Raw genomic sequence first — 20,594 nt, 5'->3', positions numbered from 1 at the left:
GCGCCTGGGTGGCTCAGTGGGTTAATAAAGCCTCTGCCTTCAGCTCAGGTCATGATCCTGGGATCAAGCCCTGCATCGGGCTCTCTGCTCCGCAGGGAGCCTGCTTCCTCCTCTCTCTCTGCCTGCCTCTCTGCCTACTTGTGATCTCTGTCTGTCAAATAAATAAATAAAATAAATAAATAAATAAAATCTTTAAAAAAAAAAAGATAATATATGATTTTACTATCTTGAAAGAGTTTTCACCTCTTTGTGGCTTTTTCAGTTACATTCATTTTTTAATTTTGTTTTCAGCTTACAAATTCAGCATGTTTCCTTTGTGAACAAAGGCAGATTCTTTACTAATAGTAGCTCCTTAACAGTTACTCTTTGTATAAAACTTGGGAGTTTTTGTTGTAGATTTTGCTTTTAAAACAGGTATTGCAAAATGTGTGTGGAGTAGAAGCTCAATAAATTGGAAAAAAAAAAAAAAAAAGCATTCTTCCATAGCGGGATATGTGAGGAGTTTTCACTGATGAGTTAATGATAACAGAAGAGGTTTTGTTATTGCTCTATTGACTTAAAAGGGATCCAAAAAAAAAAAAAAATCAACTCTTTTATTTCTGATACCACCCCAATAGTATTTTATTTATCGCTTGAAATATAAAGGAATGGTGACAATTGGAAGATGCTAAACCTGTTTGTTTTAATTCCTGAAGAAAAAAAAAATAGTATTCTATGCTATCACTGCCTTTCTTCTTTTCCCCTGAGTTTTAACCAGGTTCTAGAGAGGGAAAAGGTTAACAGTGATGCCACTACTACTTCATGCATTTTATTATGAGCCTGAGACCTAGTACTTTTTTTTACTAGGCCTTACTAAAAATCTTTGAGCCTTTACTTCCCTATCTTTCATACTCATAGAATAAGTACTGTTATGAAGATCAAATGAGAGAGAGGGTATAGAGAAATCTGTTAAAACTACAGTATGCAAATGCTAGTTATTTATTATTCATTCTGTCATTAAACATCTATTGTGTGCAGGGCACGTTATTAGACATAGGAGATAAAACAGTGAAAAAGACATTGTCCTTACACTTACAGAATTTGTGGTCTAGCAAAGGAGACAGGCAAGAAACAGAGAATACTCTGAAGGAGAATAAGAGAAGGGTCATTCCCATTCATTTTGCAAGGTATTTCCAAAGTATTAAGAAACCTGTCAGTTTTTTTTCTGTTGTTACAGACGTATGTTCTCCATTGTAAGGTTTTACATCCATGACAGTCCTTGGAACTGTGTGATGGGAATCTTGATACTTAATCTTTGATTTTTGTGAAGACTAAACAAGAAGAAAATCATATATTTAGCAATGAGAAACTCTCCAAAGAAGAAACTGTCCAATATTATTTCTTTAATTTTGGGGATAGTGGCTGAACTAGAAAGTCAAAGATCATAAATTAATGGAATACCAGGTCCTCAGTCTATGGCCAGGTATCAATGAAAAGCTTTGATAGATTAATCAGTTGGCTGATTTGGTCTGTCATGATTTCATCAGTCTAATCTGTTTCATATAAACTGTTAAAAAAATTTTTTTTGTTCATAGTATATAATTAACCTTTGAGTAGCTATAGATGGAATGGAGGAATGGTACAGACAATGCCAAAGTAATTTACATTTTATTTTAGACCAGAATAACAATTTTTCCCAGCATCTGCTTTATCTTACCAAAAATGTTTACCTTGACCAAAAAGATCATAATATGGTTTATGCTGAATGTCTATGTAGGATATTTAGAAGAGAGGGCATTTGTGATTTTTTAAAAATTCTGTAATTGAGAGGACACTGTAAAATATGCCAATTATCATTTTATGTCTGAGAAGATAAACAGTGCGGATACATTGGTGAAGTTGTTGGTATAAATAATGAAATTAGGACCTCTGACCAGTTTTATATTATTTCAGTAACTTCATATCACCTTTCTTTGGAAATTTTTTTCCTCCCCCTGAACATAGAATTACCTATAGTTCTAAAATATAACTATGTACTTAGTCTTTAGTAGGCTGTGTGCTGTACTCTGGGGATACAAAAAGCAAAGATAATCCCTACCCTTGAGAAATTCCCAATCCAACAGAGGTGGCAAACAAACCAAAAATCAACAATCCTGTGTAGTAAATACTATGTAAATGTACACATGTATGTGCATACGTGTCTGCGAGCACAGAAATGGACTTCTTTTCCTATCTGAACTTATACTGTACTGATTTCACTCTTAAAGATGAGTGAAAAAATTAGCAAGGCAAGAAAAAGGAGAGAAAAGCTTTGTAGGTAGAGACAACATTGTATATTTTCAAAATTTCTATTTGTATAGGTCAAAACGGTTAAATATTTTTTTTCCCTATAGGGTCAAACTAATGTGAAAGGGTGGTCACAGGCACCAGATTATAAGAGATTATATGTTGTGAACTAAAAATACATATCCAGGGATGCCTAGGTGGCTCAGTCGGTTAAGCATCTGCCTTTAGCTCAGGTCATGATCCCTGGGTCATGGGATCGAGTCCCACATCGGGCTCCTTGCTCAGCAGGGAGCCTGCTTCTCCTTCTGTCTGCCACTACCCCTGCTTGTGCTCTCTCTTTCTCTCTGTCTCTGCCAAATAAATAAAATCTTAAAAATAAATAAATAAATAAAATAATAAAAATACATATCCAGCCCTCTTTCATATTACAGAAGTTAAAAGGAGAAACCTGTTAGGAGTCTCAAGATCAAGCTGACACAGCAGAGAGGGAGAGATTTTGGGTATTATGTATTAGATTATTCATAACCTGGTTTCTCATTTTTGGTGTCATTAATAAAGAGCTGTAAAATTAGTATATTGACACTGACTGCAGTATTCCATAAAAATGAGTTTTCTAAACAACTTATTTTTTTAAACAACTTATTTTAAAAGCAAAATTCTAAAAAAATTCCCCTTCTGTATTTTTGATCATTGCACACCCATTCTTATCTCAGATAAAATTTTGTAAACACGATTTAGCCTTTATTTAATGTTTAGCTTTACTGTAAGCATCAGTTTTTGTTTTGTGCTTTAATGTATTGTTATAGTTTGTTGTTATAGGGGTATGAGAAACTAACCAACAGACTTGCTTAACTTTTATTCTTTGAATTTTTATGTTTCTGTCATTGATCACTTAAGGAAAGCTAATGAGTCTAATCTGCTAAATTATTTTACATTCAGCTTTCTGGTTAGGAGACCAAGGGATGGAAAACAAAGTGCCTGAGCTTTTAGAAAAGTACACATGCTTGTTATATTTTTTTAATTTTGGGTTCATAGATGAAATCTGAATACTTAAGGTTAATAGAAGTTCAAATAAGTAGTTTAGTGGTGTTTCTAAATTAAGAATTCCTTACCATTTTATTAAATCCACATTATTTCTAACTCTTGATTGTTGGTTATTATCACTAATTTATGCATCTTTAATATCTGAGGGTGACCAAAAGGAATTAAATGGAATCTCTTAATTTGGAAGTTTTATATACAATTTACCAGATTAATGCATCCAAAACAACGGCTGAAGTGCTCATTTATTTTAATTAACATATAATGTATTATATGGCCCAGGGGAACAGGTCTGTGAATCATCAGGCTTACACATTTCATTGAAGTGCTCATTTTTTAATAAAGACTACACCAGGGGTGCCTGGGTGGCTCAGTCAGTCAGATATCCAGCTCTCAGGTCATGATCTTGGGCATCATGGATCAAGCGCCACATCAGGCTCAGCTTAGAGTCTGCTCGGGATTCCTTCCCTCTCCTTCCTCGGCTCCTACTCTCACTTGTGCCCTCCTCCTCTCTAAAATAAATGAATAAATAAAATCAATTAAAAAAAAATAAGGACTAGGACAATCCACCATTAATTTGTCAGATTTAAATTTAGATGTATACAAATTACCTAGATTGAGGGGAAGCTAAACTGTTTAGATAATTTTATCTGCTTTCATTGTTTCCATGTCCAGCACAGTGCCTTGCTCCATTTTAAGTATCCATGATTCTTTGGTTATTGTGGTTTCCCCTGTGGAGGTCTTCATAGTTTCTGGAAAACTAGAAACTTGCCTAATTGAGTTTCCAGGATAAATTTTTCATTTTCAAGTGTAGAGTCAGTGAAATTCATTCTGACTCCCTTGATGTTTCTAATTTTTCAAATAATCAAAAGAATATGCAACATAAGTAAAAAATACCTTCTATGGGTAACCTGTAATACATAAGCAGTCCCAAGGCAAATGATAATATAAAAACTTCAAAATATGTTCTCCAGTCATGTCATTATCTCGTTTAAATTTTTATACAAGTTGCAGTCTTTGTACAAATGCTAAAATATGCAAACTGATGTGTAATGATTAAACCTATTTAAGCACTATATTTTGTTTATTCCTTGATACTCTGTTAAAAATAACCGATATTCTTGATTTTCACTTGTTATAAACAGTAAGAAATGTTTAGTCTGATGCTGTTAAGGTACATAAGTTGTTTCTTCTCCAGAGTGAAGTCACCCTGCTGAGAAATGAAGTGGCACAGCTGAAACAGCTTCTTCTGGCTCATAAAGATTGCCCTGTAACCGCCATGCAGAAGAAATCTGGCTATCATAGTGAGTAATGTTCCATTACCTATAGCCTTAGGCAACATCAGTGAAATACTGCAAGAGTGAACCGAGCTACCATTAAAAAAAAGAAAAACAAGAGACTGCAGTTCTAATATTTAATATTGAATATCAGAACTTCTGCAAGGTTATTATGGAATGGGGAATATACTTTATAGAATTGAGAATTTTTGAATTTTCCTATTTCTAGCTTTTTTCCTAGGGATTATTATACACCAACAAAACAAGTTAATAATTTAAAATATACTGTAAGTACTGATGATATTTTGGCTTCCCAGATTAGCATTTTATCTTAGAATGACAGTGAAACACTACTTCTTTTCCCGCCCTCCATTCAGTAATTTTTTTTTTAAATTAACTGTCTTCACTTAACAATATAGAGTACCTCTTCACAGTATCGGGTCCTTTTGTTCTTTATTAAATATCAGCACTGTGCAATTTTTATATTGTTTCAGATCTTTATATTGAGTCTTTTAGTCATAAAAATGCTAAAACAGAACACTATTTAAATTATCTGCTTTTAAGTTTTCTCTTACATGTTTTCCCCAAAATGAGATTCTTCTTTTTTCAGCATTTTAGAGGTTAATTGTGCTTTTTCCTTCTTGTAATGTCCTTCTTTTTTGATAAGATGCACAATATTGGAGCCAGCTGTTACTCTTGAATAAATGGCCAATTTTGTCCATCGTACACAAATTTGTAACAAATAACAGAGCTGGGGATGCATTAGGCAACATTCATAATATATAACCCACAGCTTTCCCTTTCATGATTTAGTGATATTTGAGGATATTTGTAAATGTGAAGATTGTTTCAACCATATGTATCCACTTCATTTTAATTTGCCAGTGTCAGTAATTCAAAAGAAAGAAACATTTTGTATTGGATGCAAACAGTTCCTCAGGTGCTCACGATAAAACTTAATGGCCACCATCTTTACTTGTAGTCATTGTAAGCAGTTTCATCAGAATAGGCAATATTTTTTAATTTAAAAGATTCAGTAGATTTAGCAACTCTCTACTGCCATATATATTTAGAACATTGATTTTTGTCAGTTTTGAGCAAATAAATCTCAGTCCTTTGATATCTAGTCATTTTCACAGGATGGTGAAACACATTGTGGAGTAAATTGGACCCATATAGAAATATGTTTGGGGTTTGTATTAACAATGATTGCTGCAGGGATGAGACCATTATGGCTCCCATCTGACTTAACAACATAATTTCCTATAGAAGCTACTGAGTTCAGCATTATGCATATATGATTTTCTTAACAAGAGAACTCTCTTGAATTTTGATAGTTCAAAAAGAAATATACAAATTATTCTACAAAATTAGAAGGAAAATGAATTTTTCAGTTACAGCCAATTAAAAATTTATCTCATCTGCAATTTTTTAATCTTAGATAATCTCTTGGATAATCTCAACAGTTTTATCTCTATAATCAAGGCATCATATGCTGAGTAAAGGCAAGCCGTTTTTCATTTTAAGCAATAATTTATAAAGATGTTTTTATAAAGATTATAGATGTACGAGTTTATATGCCATACATACCCTTAAATAAACTGAAAGTCTATATTAATAAGTTTTAGGTTTTTGCTTTTTTTTTTAAGATTTTATTTATTTATTTGACAGAGATCACAAGTAGGCAGAGGGGAAGCAGGCTCCCCACTGAGCAGAGAGCCCAATGCGGGGCTCGATTCCAGGACCCTGAGACCATGACCTGATCCAAAGGCAGAGGCTTAACCCACTGACACCCAGGCACCCCTAGATTAATAACTTTTTAGGGAATATGCATTAGGCTAGGTTGTATAGACTGTAAGAAATGAATAAGACATTTTTGATGTTTGGAGTTATTCCTACCTTTTTTTCTGTCTAGTCATCTAGATAATCAGACTGAAGTAAAACTTTAGTTTTAGCATAGAATTAGTTCCCTTCAGCTCTTAGGAGGTGACTGAGTTTTGTAGAAATTTTAAAGTAATTTCTCTTTTCAAACTTGAAGTCTTAGGGAAAAAAAAAAGATTTCTCTGTTGTTTAGTAGTCAAGGTATTTAGATTGACTACTTAAATCTTAGAGAAAATGTGGGAAAATTCAGATACCTAACACTGTTCATGTTGTAGCACACAGCTATTGCTAATGGTGGTGAATTGTAATAGTTGAACACTTTCAAAACATTTGTGAAATTAAGGTTTAACAGAAACTAAAGAATATTACAAAATCTTTCAGGTAACGGTCACAGTATAAAAGCACACACCATAGAGTTTCTCAGTTCTAAGGCTCGAAGTCCCCACCTTGCAGGATGAAATCCCTCAGTCATGGGAAAGCCCTGACAATTGGGGTCACATTAACAATCAAATGGTATAAAACGTGAATGAACATATGAGTACATTTTTAATGTTTGGATTCTATGAAGAATAAAACGAGTGGATTTTACTACCGTTAATTCATATTTTCTAGATCTCTAGGCATAATTAAAATGGTATTTTACTTGTTTCTATAATCTTAAGTGGGAAAGGAAGCTTCTTGGGCCTTAAGTATAATTGAGAGCTTATATTTTCATTAATGAAAGTATGTATGAACATAGGTGGAAAACTTCATAGTGTGAATTGTCAAACACCTGGGGGTTTTGTAGCTTTCGAGCTGAAAATGGCTCTTGGAGTGCAGTAAGATTTCAGTCTTTCTAGTGCTTGTGATTATACTAATGATTTTTCTCTCCTCACCTTCTAGAATTGGACAGGTTTTCACATTATAAAGATATTTTGTATATGTAAAATTTATAATTATGTCCTTTATAAGGGAGTACCTGATGCTTTGTGCAGCCTAAGGATTTGCTTTATTTAATTCTGAAAGTCTGGAGATAGGCACTTGTCCTTACAGTTTACTAGTTAATTATGAGTCCTTCCACTGCGTATTTATATTTCCTTATACTGTTCATCACAGATCAGCCTCTTTATGTTTGAAAGAAGGCATATCCCTAGAACTTAACATTGAGAGAAAGGTCAGTTTGTTTTCCTGTTGAAGAAGAGAGGTGAAATAAAGAGAACTTTTTAATGTTCTTTTCAGTTAAAGTGTCATTGCCAGGGTTTGGGTTTTTCTGAACACATATATAACTGTTGTATTGACTCTTTAACTGAATTATAAATGTTTTATAACATTTGTTATTGCTTCATCAGAAAAGTATCCTTTCTGCTTTATATGATTTTAAAAGGATTATGGATAGATTTTTTTTTTAATTGTATCTGGAGGTCAAATTTTTATCTTGAGGTGTGATTTTGCATTTCTAGCAGATTTAATAGAGAAGAAGGCATTCTGTCTAATTAATACATTTTAAAAACTGCTTTATAAAATTGCGTGGATTTGAGGTAAACTTGTCAAAATTCTGTAAGTACTGTATTTAGAAAATTCTCAAAATGATGAATTTTATTTGAACTGAAGTCTAGCTGGCCAGGTTCCTCCCCTTCTGTCTTCTGTATCACAAATGATGGGATAAGTCCTGTTTTAAGGGTCCAGAGGCTTTTAATAACTGACTTTCAGAATAGGCACCTGGCCATTATTAAGCAGGCTAGTTTGCATTGTCAGATTTGATGGAAAGCCTTCTTATTTTTAAGCACTAAATAAAAAATTATTTTAATGCCAAGTGAAACGTACAAAAGAATACATCCAGTATGATACTGTTTTCAGGATGTTCAAAGATAAAGCTAAATAATATTGTAGATACATACCTATTTGGTAAAGCTTCAAACAAAAAACAAGGGAATGGTTAAAGAACCATCAGAATGGTGATTACCTTTGATGAGGAGTCTCCAGGAAGCATCACTGTTATTGGCAGTGTTCTCTTAAGTTTGGGATGAGGATCACAGTTCCTGGTTCACGTTATCATTGTATCTCCTAAGTTACATACACTATAATTGCTTGTGTGTTGTGCATCTCAAATTTTTCACTAACTGAAATTATTAGAATCTATCCTGTTAAAATGAGAAAGGTGTAGGAGATTCATTGTTCAAGCCTAAAAGTTGGTAGCTTTTCAAAAAACTTAGAAAGCCCCTTTCTGAATATCTTTTCCATTGCAGTGTCTAGAGTTTTATATAATTTTTTATTTGAACCCCAATTAGTTCATGCAGCTATAACAGCTGGTGGCATTTAGAGTCTAAATACTGCTTATTCTCATGTGGCTGCATCATTAGAATCAGGTGTTGTAATCACCCATCGCTGCAGTAGATGGAAAGTCAGCCAGAATAAATATAGTTCTGGAGAATGCAGAGGGAATAATTTGAAAATGTAATTTGTATGTAAGAATTCATTTTGTTTATGCATGTGGTTGTAAATTTTTTTTTACTTTTTAATAAGAATGGCAGGTAGGCAAACAGACTGGTTTTGTTAAATGTGTTACTTGGTGTTTGGTTATATCTGTAAGTACAAGGCTATCTCCCAAATTCCTGCCTGATTTCTTAACACTGTTTAGCAAATCCCTTAACTCTGTTCTGTGAGGCACACAAGGCTTCCCCGTGCCTGATTGTACCTTCATCTGACCTGCTGTGGTAAAATGGCCTGCTTCGAGCTTAGAGCCACCTTTCATTTATTCAGGCCCAGTCATACCAACTTAGCTCAGTAACCAACTTTGTAAAAGCCTGACTTTTCACTCTGTATATTGACAAATGACTGACACATTCTTACAGATGTCTTTAAGAAACAGTAACTTTTGTTTTTTCCACCCAGCCGCAGATAAAGATGATAGTTCAGAAGACCTGTCAGTGCCAAGTAGTCCACATACGGAAGCTATACAGCATAGTTCTGTCAGCACATCCAATGGAGTCAGTTCAACCTCCAAGGCCGAAGCAGTGGCCACCTCAGTCCTCACGCAGATGGCGGACCAGAGTACAGAGCCTGCGCTTTCGCAGATTGTTATGGCTCCTGCCTCCCAGTCACAGCCCTCAGGAAGTTGATTAAAAACCTGCAGTGCAGCAGTTTTAGATACTCATTAGTGACTTCAAAGGGAAATCAAGGAAAGACCAATTTCCATTTATGCGAAATCTGTGGTTGTAAATTTTTTTTTTTTTTTTTTTACTTGAAATTAAATTTGGCTCTAAAGTTGGTGTAGCAGCAATTGATGATCAGACTGAACAACAGATTTTAGTCTCTGGAAAAAAGACTGATTTTGCTTTTTTTATAAATATTGTTAGATTTATTAATTTTCTGTGCTCAATGTGTAAATTGTATTATAATTCATTGTGGTTTATTTCATTTTTAATTTGGTGGTGTTTTAATAAATGGGGGTGTTACTGAATCTCTTCCCACTTCCATTTCTTTTGACCACCTCTTAATCCTCAACTGTGATGGTAGTATTGTTTATCATTTATACCAAAGTTCTGCATAGTCCCTGTTGACTTTGTAATATTAACAAGGTCATAAAGCACTAGCTAGAGAGAGATAGAGATTTGCTTTTAATCTTTTTGCCTTTTATTTTGCACATTATGCAAAAGGAAAAACATTAGAGAACACTTTTTAAGTGAGTGAAACATGGTAAGAGACATACGATGCTTTTATGCACACTCTGAAACTAAATCAAGATCATTAATCGTGTGTTTTCTTTAAGATTTTAAGTAGAAATGAATTTTGGAATCCTTTATCATTTCAAAATGACTATTTTTCGAGTCTTAAATTCAGTATTTTAAACCCTATGTTTTGAGGCTGTTAAAAATATGAAATTATATAATCTATGATACAGGGTTATCCAATATCTTAATAATTTTTTGAAATTGGGTTTTGGTTTTGGTTTTTTGCAGATTTCAGGTTACAAACTGAGAAGTTTATGCATAATCACGTATGGTATGGTTGCCAGAAAAAACCTAAAAATTACTTAGAAAATTTAAGACTGTTTACCCCCATTGTCATGTACTTGCAAGCTAAGTTGTACTTATTCTTGTGAAAGCACTGTCATCTTTTAGTAGCAAATTTTGATAACGTTTCTTGTGGGAAAAAAAGTCAGTATCTATCTTTAGAACAATGTAATTATAATGTGGGAAGCAAGAGTGGATGAGAGAGAGTGTGTGTATGTGTATGTATGTGTGTATGTTTCTTTCAGTAGTTTATGCCAGCAGTCTTTGCTTGAATGTTTAACGATGCCTTCAGTGTGATGCTGGCCAATAGATGATTGCAATTTAAAATGTCATTACTGTGCAGGCTTGGATAACTAACATTCCATGATGTAGTTTGTTTCTGATGAGATGATTGTAGGTACACTTTTCTCATTATCCAATCATCTGTGGGATACTGAGTTTTCTAATGTGCCATTATCTATTTTTATTCTGCATTTATGTTCAAAATACAGTACAATATTTTAAAATAGACTAAATTGTTAAAAATAAAGTAGTAGATGTGTGTAAGACAACTTTGTAAAATAGTTATGAGTCCTACCCAGTAGCAACTTCTGGCATTCAAGCAGGATTCCATTATGTAAATATCTGTAATGCATTTATAATAAGTTGTGTAGTTTGTTCTGCATCTATACTACACTATTTACAAACGTCTCAGTGCCATCTCCTAATGAGACTGACATTTAAAAAACCTATATCAAATATCCTTGATAATTCAAGGAAATATCCCACCTGCCTAAGTTCCAAACTGGGAAACATTCAAATTATACAAATGACATTTCAGGACTTTTAGGTATGAAGATAATAGGATTTTTATTGTTTGGCTTATTAAAAGTGAGCATTTTTAGTTGATAATCCTACTTCTAAATTTTTTTTTATTTTTAACTGATTTTATAATTTTAAAGTAATGAATTTCTAATCGTGACTTTGCCATAGTTATGCTAAGGAGTTGATCTCAAAGGCACAAAATATGAATTCTGCAAGAACGCTATTTTTTATTGTAGTTTGGATGGGTTAGGAAAAGCCTCAATTTTTTCACTCTCCTAAGTCCTTCAGTATATTTTTCTTTTATTATTTATGCAAGTTAAAGTTTTTTGGTAACAGGAATTCTTGCAACTGTAAAATAAAACTACATAGATGTAAGAAGTCATGTAAACGGTTAATGAACTTACCAAGGTTAGCAAAACTTTCATTGTAAATCAGTCTGTACTCAGCAAATAAAAATCATTATTAGTTGTATAAACACAAATTCCATTTTGACTTTCAGGATGTCACACTACTTCTGTACCTAGCATTTTGAGTCCTTATATTTGCAATGTTACACAAACTGTACTACTTTCTTTTATGTGCAGTTTGCATGAGTAAACCATCAGAGAATAAATTCTATCTTTAAATTATGTTCATAATTTGCTTGTCCTTACCTATCTTTCATAAAGTAAGATCACCTGATAATGATACGGGTTTGTTTTTTTTTTCCCCCTGCAGGAAGTTTATTACCTGAAAAGAACCAGGTAGTCTTTCTATTTATATGATAAAAATTCATTCCTTCTGAAAGACTTTTCAACTGCAGGGTGCTCAGGCCTTTTCTTCTCTGCATTCATTAAACCCCATTTGTATACAGTGAACCTTTAATCTTCTCCAACCTGGAACATTCCCCCAACTACAGCCACACACAGATCTACCAGTCTTTGGCATTTCTTGGCGACTGCCTAAGAAAACATCTTGAACATGACATGTCCAACATTGCATCTCAACTGTAGTTCAATGTGACATGTCCAGCACTGGCTCTTCATCATCTCCCACCTTCCCTGCAAGTGTGCTTCTCCAGCAGTCTTTCTTAAGGCACTGATGACAGCTCCATCCTTCCAGTTGCTTAAGCCAGGACAACTCTGTTGTTACCCTTGATTCCTCTTTTCTCACAGCCCACCTCCAAACTATTAGGAAACGCTGTTGGCTTATTCCTTCAGAACAATTGAGAATTCAGCCACTTCTCACCCTGTTCATTGCTATCGTCCTGATCCCTGCCCTCATTTTTTTCTCACTCAGGTTACTGTATTTGCCTTGTAACTGTCTCCTTGCTTCCACCCTGCCTCCTGTAGCCCATCCTCAGTATAACAGCTGGAGTCGTCCTTTCCAAATGTGAATCGCTTATAGCATTTCCCTACTCCAAATCCTGGCACCCACTCCTCACTGCACTCAGAACTAGAGTCCTTAAAGTGGCCGGCAAGATGATTTTCTCCCCCACCCCCATGTTTTTACATCACTGAACACATGTATAACTTCGTTTTATTCTGTGAATGACTGCTTAACTAGGTGTGTTGGTCATTGTTCTGGGCACTTGGAATCCACCAGTAGCCCAAACAAAAATCCCTGACATTGTGGAGCTACATTCTAAAGAGGAGGGTGGGCAGGAAGGTGTTGGGGAAAAACAGTTAACATACTAAATACATTGTATATTGTATTCGAAGTGGCCAGGGCTAAGTGTTTACTAAACAGAGGCTGGAGAGCATGTGAAGTGGTATTTCAGTCTTCTCTTTTAGGTTGAGCCAATCTGAAGAGATGCAAAAAATCACATGGCGAATTTTTACATTAAGGTACGCATTCTAACAAATGTATTTAATCTGGATTACATGATTTTAAATGGAAGATTTCATGAAGACAAGGTGATGTTCTCCTCTAACAAAATTTGATGAAATACTAAAAGGTCAAATTCATGTTGGCATTGATTTGTCTCAGAGGACAGGAAAATAATCTTGTCTCTGGCATGTATTTAATGTTAAATATAGTTTATTAATTCTACATCTCAGACTGTGTAGCAATTAATGCTTGACACTTAAGAATTTACTTGTGAGAGTAGAACTCTGAGGGAATCCTGTTTATTTCTAGGCCCTCATTTATACACAGGCACAGACAGACAGAAAAAAAATTCCTAGAAGAAAAACATTTTAAATCTGACATTTCTAGAGTATCTTGATCATAGGATAATGGTTACTTTCGAAGGAAAGTTATACCATTTTGTGTCTGATGTAGTTATGAAAAATAATTTCTTTAAACTATTAATAAATACAGATTTATTCCCTAATTCTCACAGGGTTTTTAAAAAAAGATCTTTTTCAGACAGCGGACTGAGACATGGTCATTCATTGAGGCAATTTAGGATCTTAATAGATCCTTGAAAGTTAATATACTTCTGTGTGGAGAAAAATGCACATAAAATTTAGAACAAAGACCTTTCTGGAAAAAGCTTCCTACCATTTAAGTTAATGGTGAGTTCCCATAGGAAAAGCACAATCATGAAAATGTTTCAAAACTAAAGGATTAGTTCTGAAATAACAAAGGCCTTGTGACATTGGAACCTACAATAAAAGAGAAAATATACATAGTTTTATTCTATTGTAGCAGTCCAAAGCACCAAATCAGATGTTAGTTATAAAATTATCAAATCTGTCATGGCAGTCTACAAGGGTTTTGTTATTCAACAGTGGGCCAGTGAGTTCCATCTTTCTTCCTCAAATATACATGAAAAATTTTCCAATGGCTTTCAGAGAAGAGGAAGACATTGATACAACCTGGTCATGGTCACAATGCCTTCCCTTTCTTCTTTATTTTGCATTAAGTTTTACATTTAAGACCATTCCTTGAGCTAGAATTTGTTTTAGTTGCCATGGCTCTATCATGCATTACCTCAATTATTTGGGAGAGTATTTGAGTCTGAATCTCATTTTTAACTGTCAGTTATGTCAAATGAAGGTTGGTTTACTTATATTAGATTTCGTTTTCTATGAAAGTAGACCCTCCCCCACCACCAAAAAAAGAATATTCTCCCAAAAGACATTTTAAAATTATTTTTTGCTAATTGTTTAAAAGCACGTACATTATGAAGAGATGTGGTTTTCTATAGCCTGACAGAAAAATTAAGCAATAATTATTTAATGGGGTTTACCTAGCAGAATTTAAGATAATAGTCTATTGTAAGTTTCTCAGAATTGGGAACAAATGCATTGTTTTTGAGGAAATAAAATTTGCCAATACATTTGTCTTCAAAAGTAAACCCTTTTGCATTATCCATTATTATTGTTTGATTTTTTTCTACCAAATTTTTTTTTAATTTAAACATGTAGTTTAAATATGTAGCTAATGTTCTTCTGTCCATTTTGGGAATTGTGCTTGTTAAAATTGTCAGAGGGTCTAATTAAATAATATCAGTGAAAAATAAAAGGTAATACAACTATCCTAGCATTAATTAATTTGGACATTTAAAAAATCAATCAGATAATTACTGACTTTCCCCAACTGCCAAATTTTTAGGAAAGTACTTCTTTTACATCTCAATTTATTCAGCTCAGCTAATGGTTTCTGAGGTGACTTCCATCACCATGAGGCAGTCTGCTAAAGCATAAACATCCTTGTCAATAGCTGAAGTTATACTGCAAACAAAGCTCTAAAGTTCTTTCCCATGATATTAAAGGTAAGTAAAACTGGCTGTAATTCTTTTTTATGGACTAGAGTGTATTTGTGACAAGTAACATTAGATAACCATTTTGAAGATAAGTTTCCAGTATCACTTTCATTAATGTGTTGTTGGTTTTTTTTTTAAGATTTTATTTATTTGACAGAGAGATCACAAGTAGGCAGAGAGGCAGGCAGAGGGGGAAGCAGGCTCACTGCTGAGCAGAGAGCCTGATGCGGGGCTCAATCCCAGGACCCTGAGATCAAGACCTGAGCCAAAGGCAGAGGCTTAACCCACTGAGCCACCCAGGCGCCCCTCATTAATGTGTTTTATTTGTAGATCCTTTATGAGTACCTCAAAAGTAGTGTGCTATTGTTGAAATGACATTGTTCTATGAGAACTTGCATAAAAGACATCTGTATGCCTGCTATAACTAGTAGTCTGGATTATAGAAGGCCTTTAAGGTTGACTGGGGCTACAAAACCTAACAAACCATTGACTTTCAGAAAAGGGACATTAGGAAAGTGTTTTAAGGAACAGACAATAGTAGGAAGGCTGGCCCACATGGAAACCGGCTACCAAGTTGCAGTAATTCAGGCATGAGTTGTAATAAGGACTAGGGAAGAAGGGCCAATAAGTAGCAAAAGGAATAGGTGTAGGAAATATTTTGCAAGAAGTACCTACAGAATTAATCTACTAAAAGGGAAATTATGAAAAGCAAAAGAAGAAGACTCCATTTTTCAGGCGTGAAAAGACTAGTGGTGTCACTTACAAGAATAAGTAAGTTGGGAAAGGGAGCTAATTTGGGAAGGATGGGTGTTTAGTATTTTGGAGATTAAATGTCTAGACTACACCAAAAAACTGCTAGAAGCTATGAATGAATTCAGTAAGGTCACAGGATACAAAATCAACATACAGAAATCTGTTGCATTTCTATACACTAATAATGAAGTAGCTGAAAGAGAAATTAAGAAAACAATTCCATTTCTTATTGCATTAAAAAGAGTAAAGTACCTAGGAATAAACTTAACCGAGGAGGTGGAAGACCTGTACTCTGGAAACTATAAAATATCAGTGAGAGTAACTGAAGATGACACAAACAATTGGAAAGATATTTTATGCTTATGGATTGGGAGAACAAATATTGTTAACATACTACCCAAAACAATCTATAGATCTAATGCAATCCCTATCAAAATACCAACAACATTGTTCACGGAACTAGAACAAATACGAAAATTTGTATGGAACACAAAAAACCCGAAATAGCTTTTTTTCATGGCGCCTCGGAGGCGGTAGACTGCTTCAGGATGAAGCTGAACATCTCTTTCCCAGCTACTGGCTGCCAGAAACTCATTGAAGTGGACGATGAACGCAAACTTTGTACCTTTTATGAGAAGCGTATGGCCACAGAAGTTGCTGCTGACACCCTCGGTGAAGAATGGAAGGGTTATGTGGTCCGAATCGGTGGCAATGACAAGGCTTTCCCACGAAGCAGGGTGTCTTGACCCATGGCCCTGTCCGCCTGCTGCTGAGTAAGGGGCATTCCTGCTACAGACCAAGGAGGACGGGAGAGAGAGCGCAAATCTGTTCGGGGTTGCATCATGGATGCCAATCTCAGTGTTCTCAACTTGGTCATTGTAAAGAAAGGGGAGAAGGATATTCCTGCTGATACTACTGTGCCTTGACGCCTGGGGCCCAAAAGAGCCAACAGAATCCGCAAACTCTTCAGTCTCTCTAAAGAAGATGATGTCTGCCAGTATGTTGTGAGAAAGCCCTTAAAAAAGGTAAGAAACCTAGAACCAAAGCGCCCAAGATACAGCGTCTTGTTACTCCATGTGTCCTCCAACACAAACGTTGGCGTATTGCTTTGAAGAAACAGCGCACTAAGAAAAACAAGGAAGAGGCTGCAGAATATGCTAAACTTTTGGCCAAGAGAATGAAGGAGGCCAAAGAAAAACGCCAGGAACAGATTGCCAAGAGACGGAGGCTGTCCTCTCTGAGAGCTTCTACCTCTAAGTCTGAGTCCAGTCAAAAATGAGATTTTCTAAGAGTGACAAATAAGATCAGACATTAAAAAACAAAACAAAACAAAAAAAAACCCGAAATAGCCAAAGCAATCTTGAAAAAACAAAACTGGAAGTATTACAATCCCAAGATTTCAAGAAATACCATAAGGCTGTAGTAATCAAAACAATATGGAATGGTACAAAAATAGATATGTAGATCAAAAGGACAGAATAGAGAGCCCAGAAATAAGCCCACAATTACATGGTTAATCAATAACAAAAAAAGGCAAGAATATACAATGGGGCAAAAGACAGTCTCTTCAAATGATATTTGGAAAATTGGATAGCTGCATGCAAAAAAAGGAAACTGGACCACTTTCTTATACTTACACAAACTCAAAATGAATTAAAGCTCTAAATGAGTGACCTTAAACCATAAAAATCCTGGAAGAGAGCATAGGCAGTATTTCTCTGACATGAGCCATAGTGACATTTTTCTAGATATGTCTTCTAAGGCAAGGGAATCAAAAGCAAAAAGTAAACTATTGGGACTACATCAAAATAAGAAAGCTTCTGCACAGCAAACTATCAACAAAACAAAAAGACAACCTACAGAATGGGAGAAGGTATTTGCAAATGATCTATCTGATAAGGGAACAATATCAAAAATATATAAAGAATTTACACAACACCCAAAAGCAAATAATCCAGTTTAAAAATGGACAGAAGATGGGGCGCCTGGGTGACTCAGTGGGTTGAGCATCTGCCTTCAGCTCAGGTCATGATCTCAGAGTCCTGGGATCAAGCCCCACATCAGGCTTGCTGCTTGGCGGGGATCCTGCTTCCCCCTCTGCCTGCCTCTCTGCCTACTTGTGAGCTCCTCAATCTGTCAAAAAAAAATAAATAAAATCTTTTAAAAAAATGGGCAGAAGACATGAACAGACATTTCTCCAGAGAAGACATACAGATGGCTAACAGACACATAAGAAGACTCTCAGCATCACTCATCATCAGGGAAATGCAAATCAAAACCACAAGAATCAAAACAAGTGTTGGCAAGGATGTGGAAGAAAAGGAACCCTTTTGCACTTCGGTGGGAATGCAAACTGGTGCAGCTACTGTGGAAAACAGTATGGAGTTTCCTCAAAAAGTTAAAAATAGAAATACCATATGATCCAGTAATTCCACTGCTGGGTACTTACCCAAAGAATACAAAAACACTAATTCAAAAAGATACATGCACCCAGATATTTATTGCAACATTATTTACAATAGCCAAATCATGGAAGCAAACCAAGTCCATTGATAGGTGAATGGATAAAGAAGTAGTATATAGGGGTGTGTGTGTGTGTCCCCATGGAATATTACCCTGCCATAAAAAAGAATGAAATCTTGCCATTTGCAACAACTTGGATGGATCTAAAGGGCATAATGCTAACTGAAATAAAAGAGAAAAACAAATACCATATGATTTCACTCATGGAATTTGAGAAAACCAATGAAAAAGGAAAAAAGAACCAAAAAACAAACAAAACACTCAAATATAGAGAACTGGTGGTTACCAGAAAAGAGGTCAGGGGCAGTGGTTGAAATAGGTGGAGGGGTTTAAGAGTACCCACCGGGATGAGCACTGAGTAATGTATAGAATTGTTGAACAACTATATTGCACAACTGAAACTAATATAACACCGTATATTATGCTGGAATTTTTTAAAATGTAAATATCCGGTAAGCACATAAAAATGTAATAATAGTCTCTATTGAGTATATTGTTTACTAGGGTACCTCCATTTATCTCATTCAGGCATCATCAAAATCTATGATGGTACTGTTGTTTTAGTAAGAAAAAAGAATTGACAACAGATTTAGAAGTTGATAATTAAAATCCTGAGACTGAATTAATTACCTTGAATTATTTGAAAGACAAGATGTAATGGAAGACAGACAGAAGATCAAGTCTTGAATATTACCATATAATAGGAGAGAAAAGGCAGAGTGGTCAGAAGAGAACTAAGATAGTATAATTCATTTCTGTGGTGCTCTACAATATATTAAGTACTTTTATAGATACTAATTTATTAGAACCTCTGAATTGTGAAGATGGCACTACCTCATTTTTTTTTAAAGATTTATTTATTCATTTCGGAGAGAAAGAGTGTGTGCATGGGGGAGGGGCAGAGGGAGAGAGAGATTCCCAAGCAGACTCCACACTCAGTGGGGAGTACAACGTGGGGTTCAATCCAACAACCCTGAAATCATGACTTGAGCCAAAGTCAAGAGTCAGATGCTCAATTAACTGAGCCACCCAGGCTCCCCTATCCTCATTTTAAGTAAGAAATCAACCTCAGGGAGCACCTGGGTGGCCCAGTCATTAAGTGGCTGCCTTTGGCTCAGGTCATGTCATGATGTAGGGTCCTGGGATCAAGCCCCACGTCGGGTTCCATGCTCGGCGGGGATTCTGCTTCTCCTTCTCCCTTTGCCTACCACTCTGCCTGATTGTGCTTGTTCTCTCTCTCTCTCTCTTTTCCTCTCTCTCTCTGTCAAATCTTTTAAAATCTTAAAAAAAAAAAATTAAAAGGTCAGTGTATGTTAACTGTAGACTAGAAGCAGAGAATAGTAAACTCAAATCAGACCTGAAGAAATTATACAGTGTATCAAGAGCTAAGGAAATAGGAGAGGTTGTGAGACAGTAGAATAAGAAGCTGCTACATGAGTCTAATAGGAATTCCAGAAGAAGAATTAAAAGAATGGGAGAGATTATATTCAAAGAGATAATGACAATATTATCTACAATACATTAAAGACATGAATCCTCAAAGTCAAGAAACAGTTCACATAAATTTAAATCTCTTCTGGACACATCATGTTAATACTTTAGAACACCAAAGACAAAGAAATCTTAAAAGCAGAGGAAAGATACTGTCCCACAGAGGAATAAGAACCAAAAAATGACAATGAACTTAAAACAGAGGTCAGAAAAAAAGGGAATATCTTCAAAGTGCTGAAGAATCCTTGCTAATTTCTAATACAAGAGTATTATTTCTCTACTTGGTGTTTTTGAATTTTTCCCAGAAAAAGCTTATTTTAAAAATTGAAAAACACTGAGAAATAAATGACAGTCAACCCAGAATTCTGTTATTTAACTGTTACTTAAGAGTGAAGGCAAAGATAAAAGATTGAAAACCCAACATGTCAAAACCTGTGGCTTCCTACTAAATTAGTACATACAGTGCATAGATGGAAGGAAAAGAAGAAAGGCTAAAAATGGGCTAACAATCTAAGTTATGAAAATAATAACAAAGAATACTTAAAAAAGGATAATTTTTAAAGGACAATACCAGTGGAAATGTATATTTTAAAAAATGAAAGGAGTAACAACACCCAAAGTTGGCTTTGAGGAAGGAAGGAAGGGAGGAAAAGACAAAACCCTGGGTAAGAAATAGTTTAAAAACTGAAAGAAAGGATTATGGTTGTACTTTTCTGTTTATAATGTTCTACTTGAATAAACAGGTAATGTTAGGGAGGAAAGGGGATTAAATTCATCAGAGATATAAAATAGTAGAATAACAACTCCATTGAAATAACTGAAGAACTTGATAAAGAGATAATTTTTTTAGTAAATAGAATTCTAAAATTCAAAACT

At 34.9% G+C, this 20,594-nt stretch overlaps 1 protein-coding gene and 1 pseudogene across 7 annotated transcripts in view; both read left to right on the top strand.

Annotated features, from left to right (window-relative positions):
• Positions 1 to 11,898, top strand: part of ATF2 (activating transcription factor 2) — an 83,465-nt gene extending 71,567 nt beyond the window's left edge. For 5 of the 7 annotated variants that reach the window (XM_032855941.1, XM_032855940.1, XM_032855939.1 and 2 more), the window contains 2 exons: positions 4,505 to 4,610; positions 9,336 to 11,898. In XM_032855941.1, the coding sequence (XP_032711832.1) occupies positions 4,505 to 4,610; positions 9,336 to 9,562 (333 nt within the window). In that variant the 3' untranslated portion in view covers positions 9,563 to 11,898. Of the gene's footprint in view, positions 1 to 1,216; positions 1,522 to 4,504; positions 4,619 to 9,335 lie in introns of those variants that run through there. The other 2 variants (XM_032855944.1, XM_032855945.1) reach the window with 2 other exon arrangements.
• A 4,286-nt stretch (positions 11,899 to 16,184) lies between these two features.
• LOC116866929 lies at positions 16,185 to 17,014 on the top strand (annotated as a pseudogene).
• Positions 17,015 to 20,594: the final 3,580 nt, after the last annotated feature.

The sequence above is a fragment of the Lontra canadensis genome, unplaced genomic scaffold, assembly GCF_010015895.1.
Source record: "Lontra canadensis isolate GAN:19392208 unplaced genomic scaffold, GSC_riverotter_1.0 scaffold11, whole genome shotgun sequence".
NCBI classification, from domain to species: Eukaryota; Metazoa; Chordata; class Mammalia; order Carnivora; family Mustelidae; genus Lontra; species Lontra canadensis.
The sequence above is the reverse complement of the archived record's forward strand: the minus strand, read 5'-3'. Positions and strand labels throughout refer to the sequence as shown.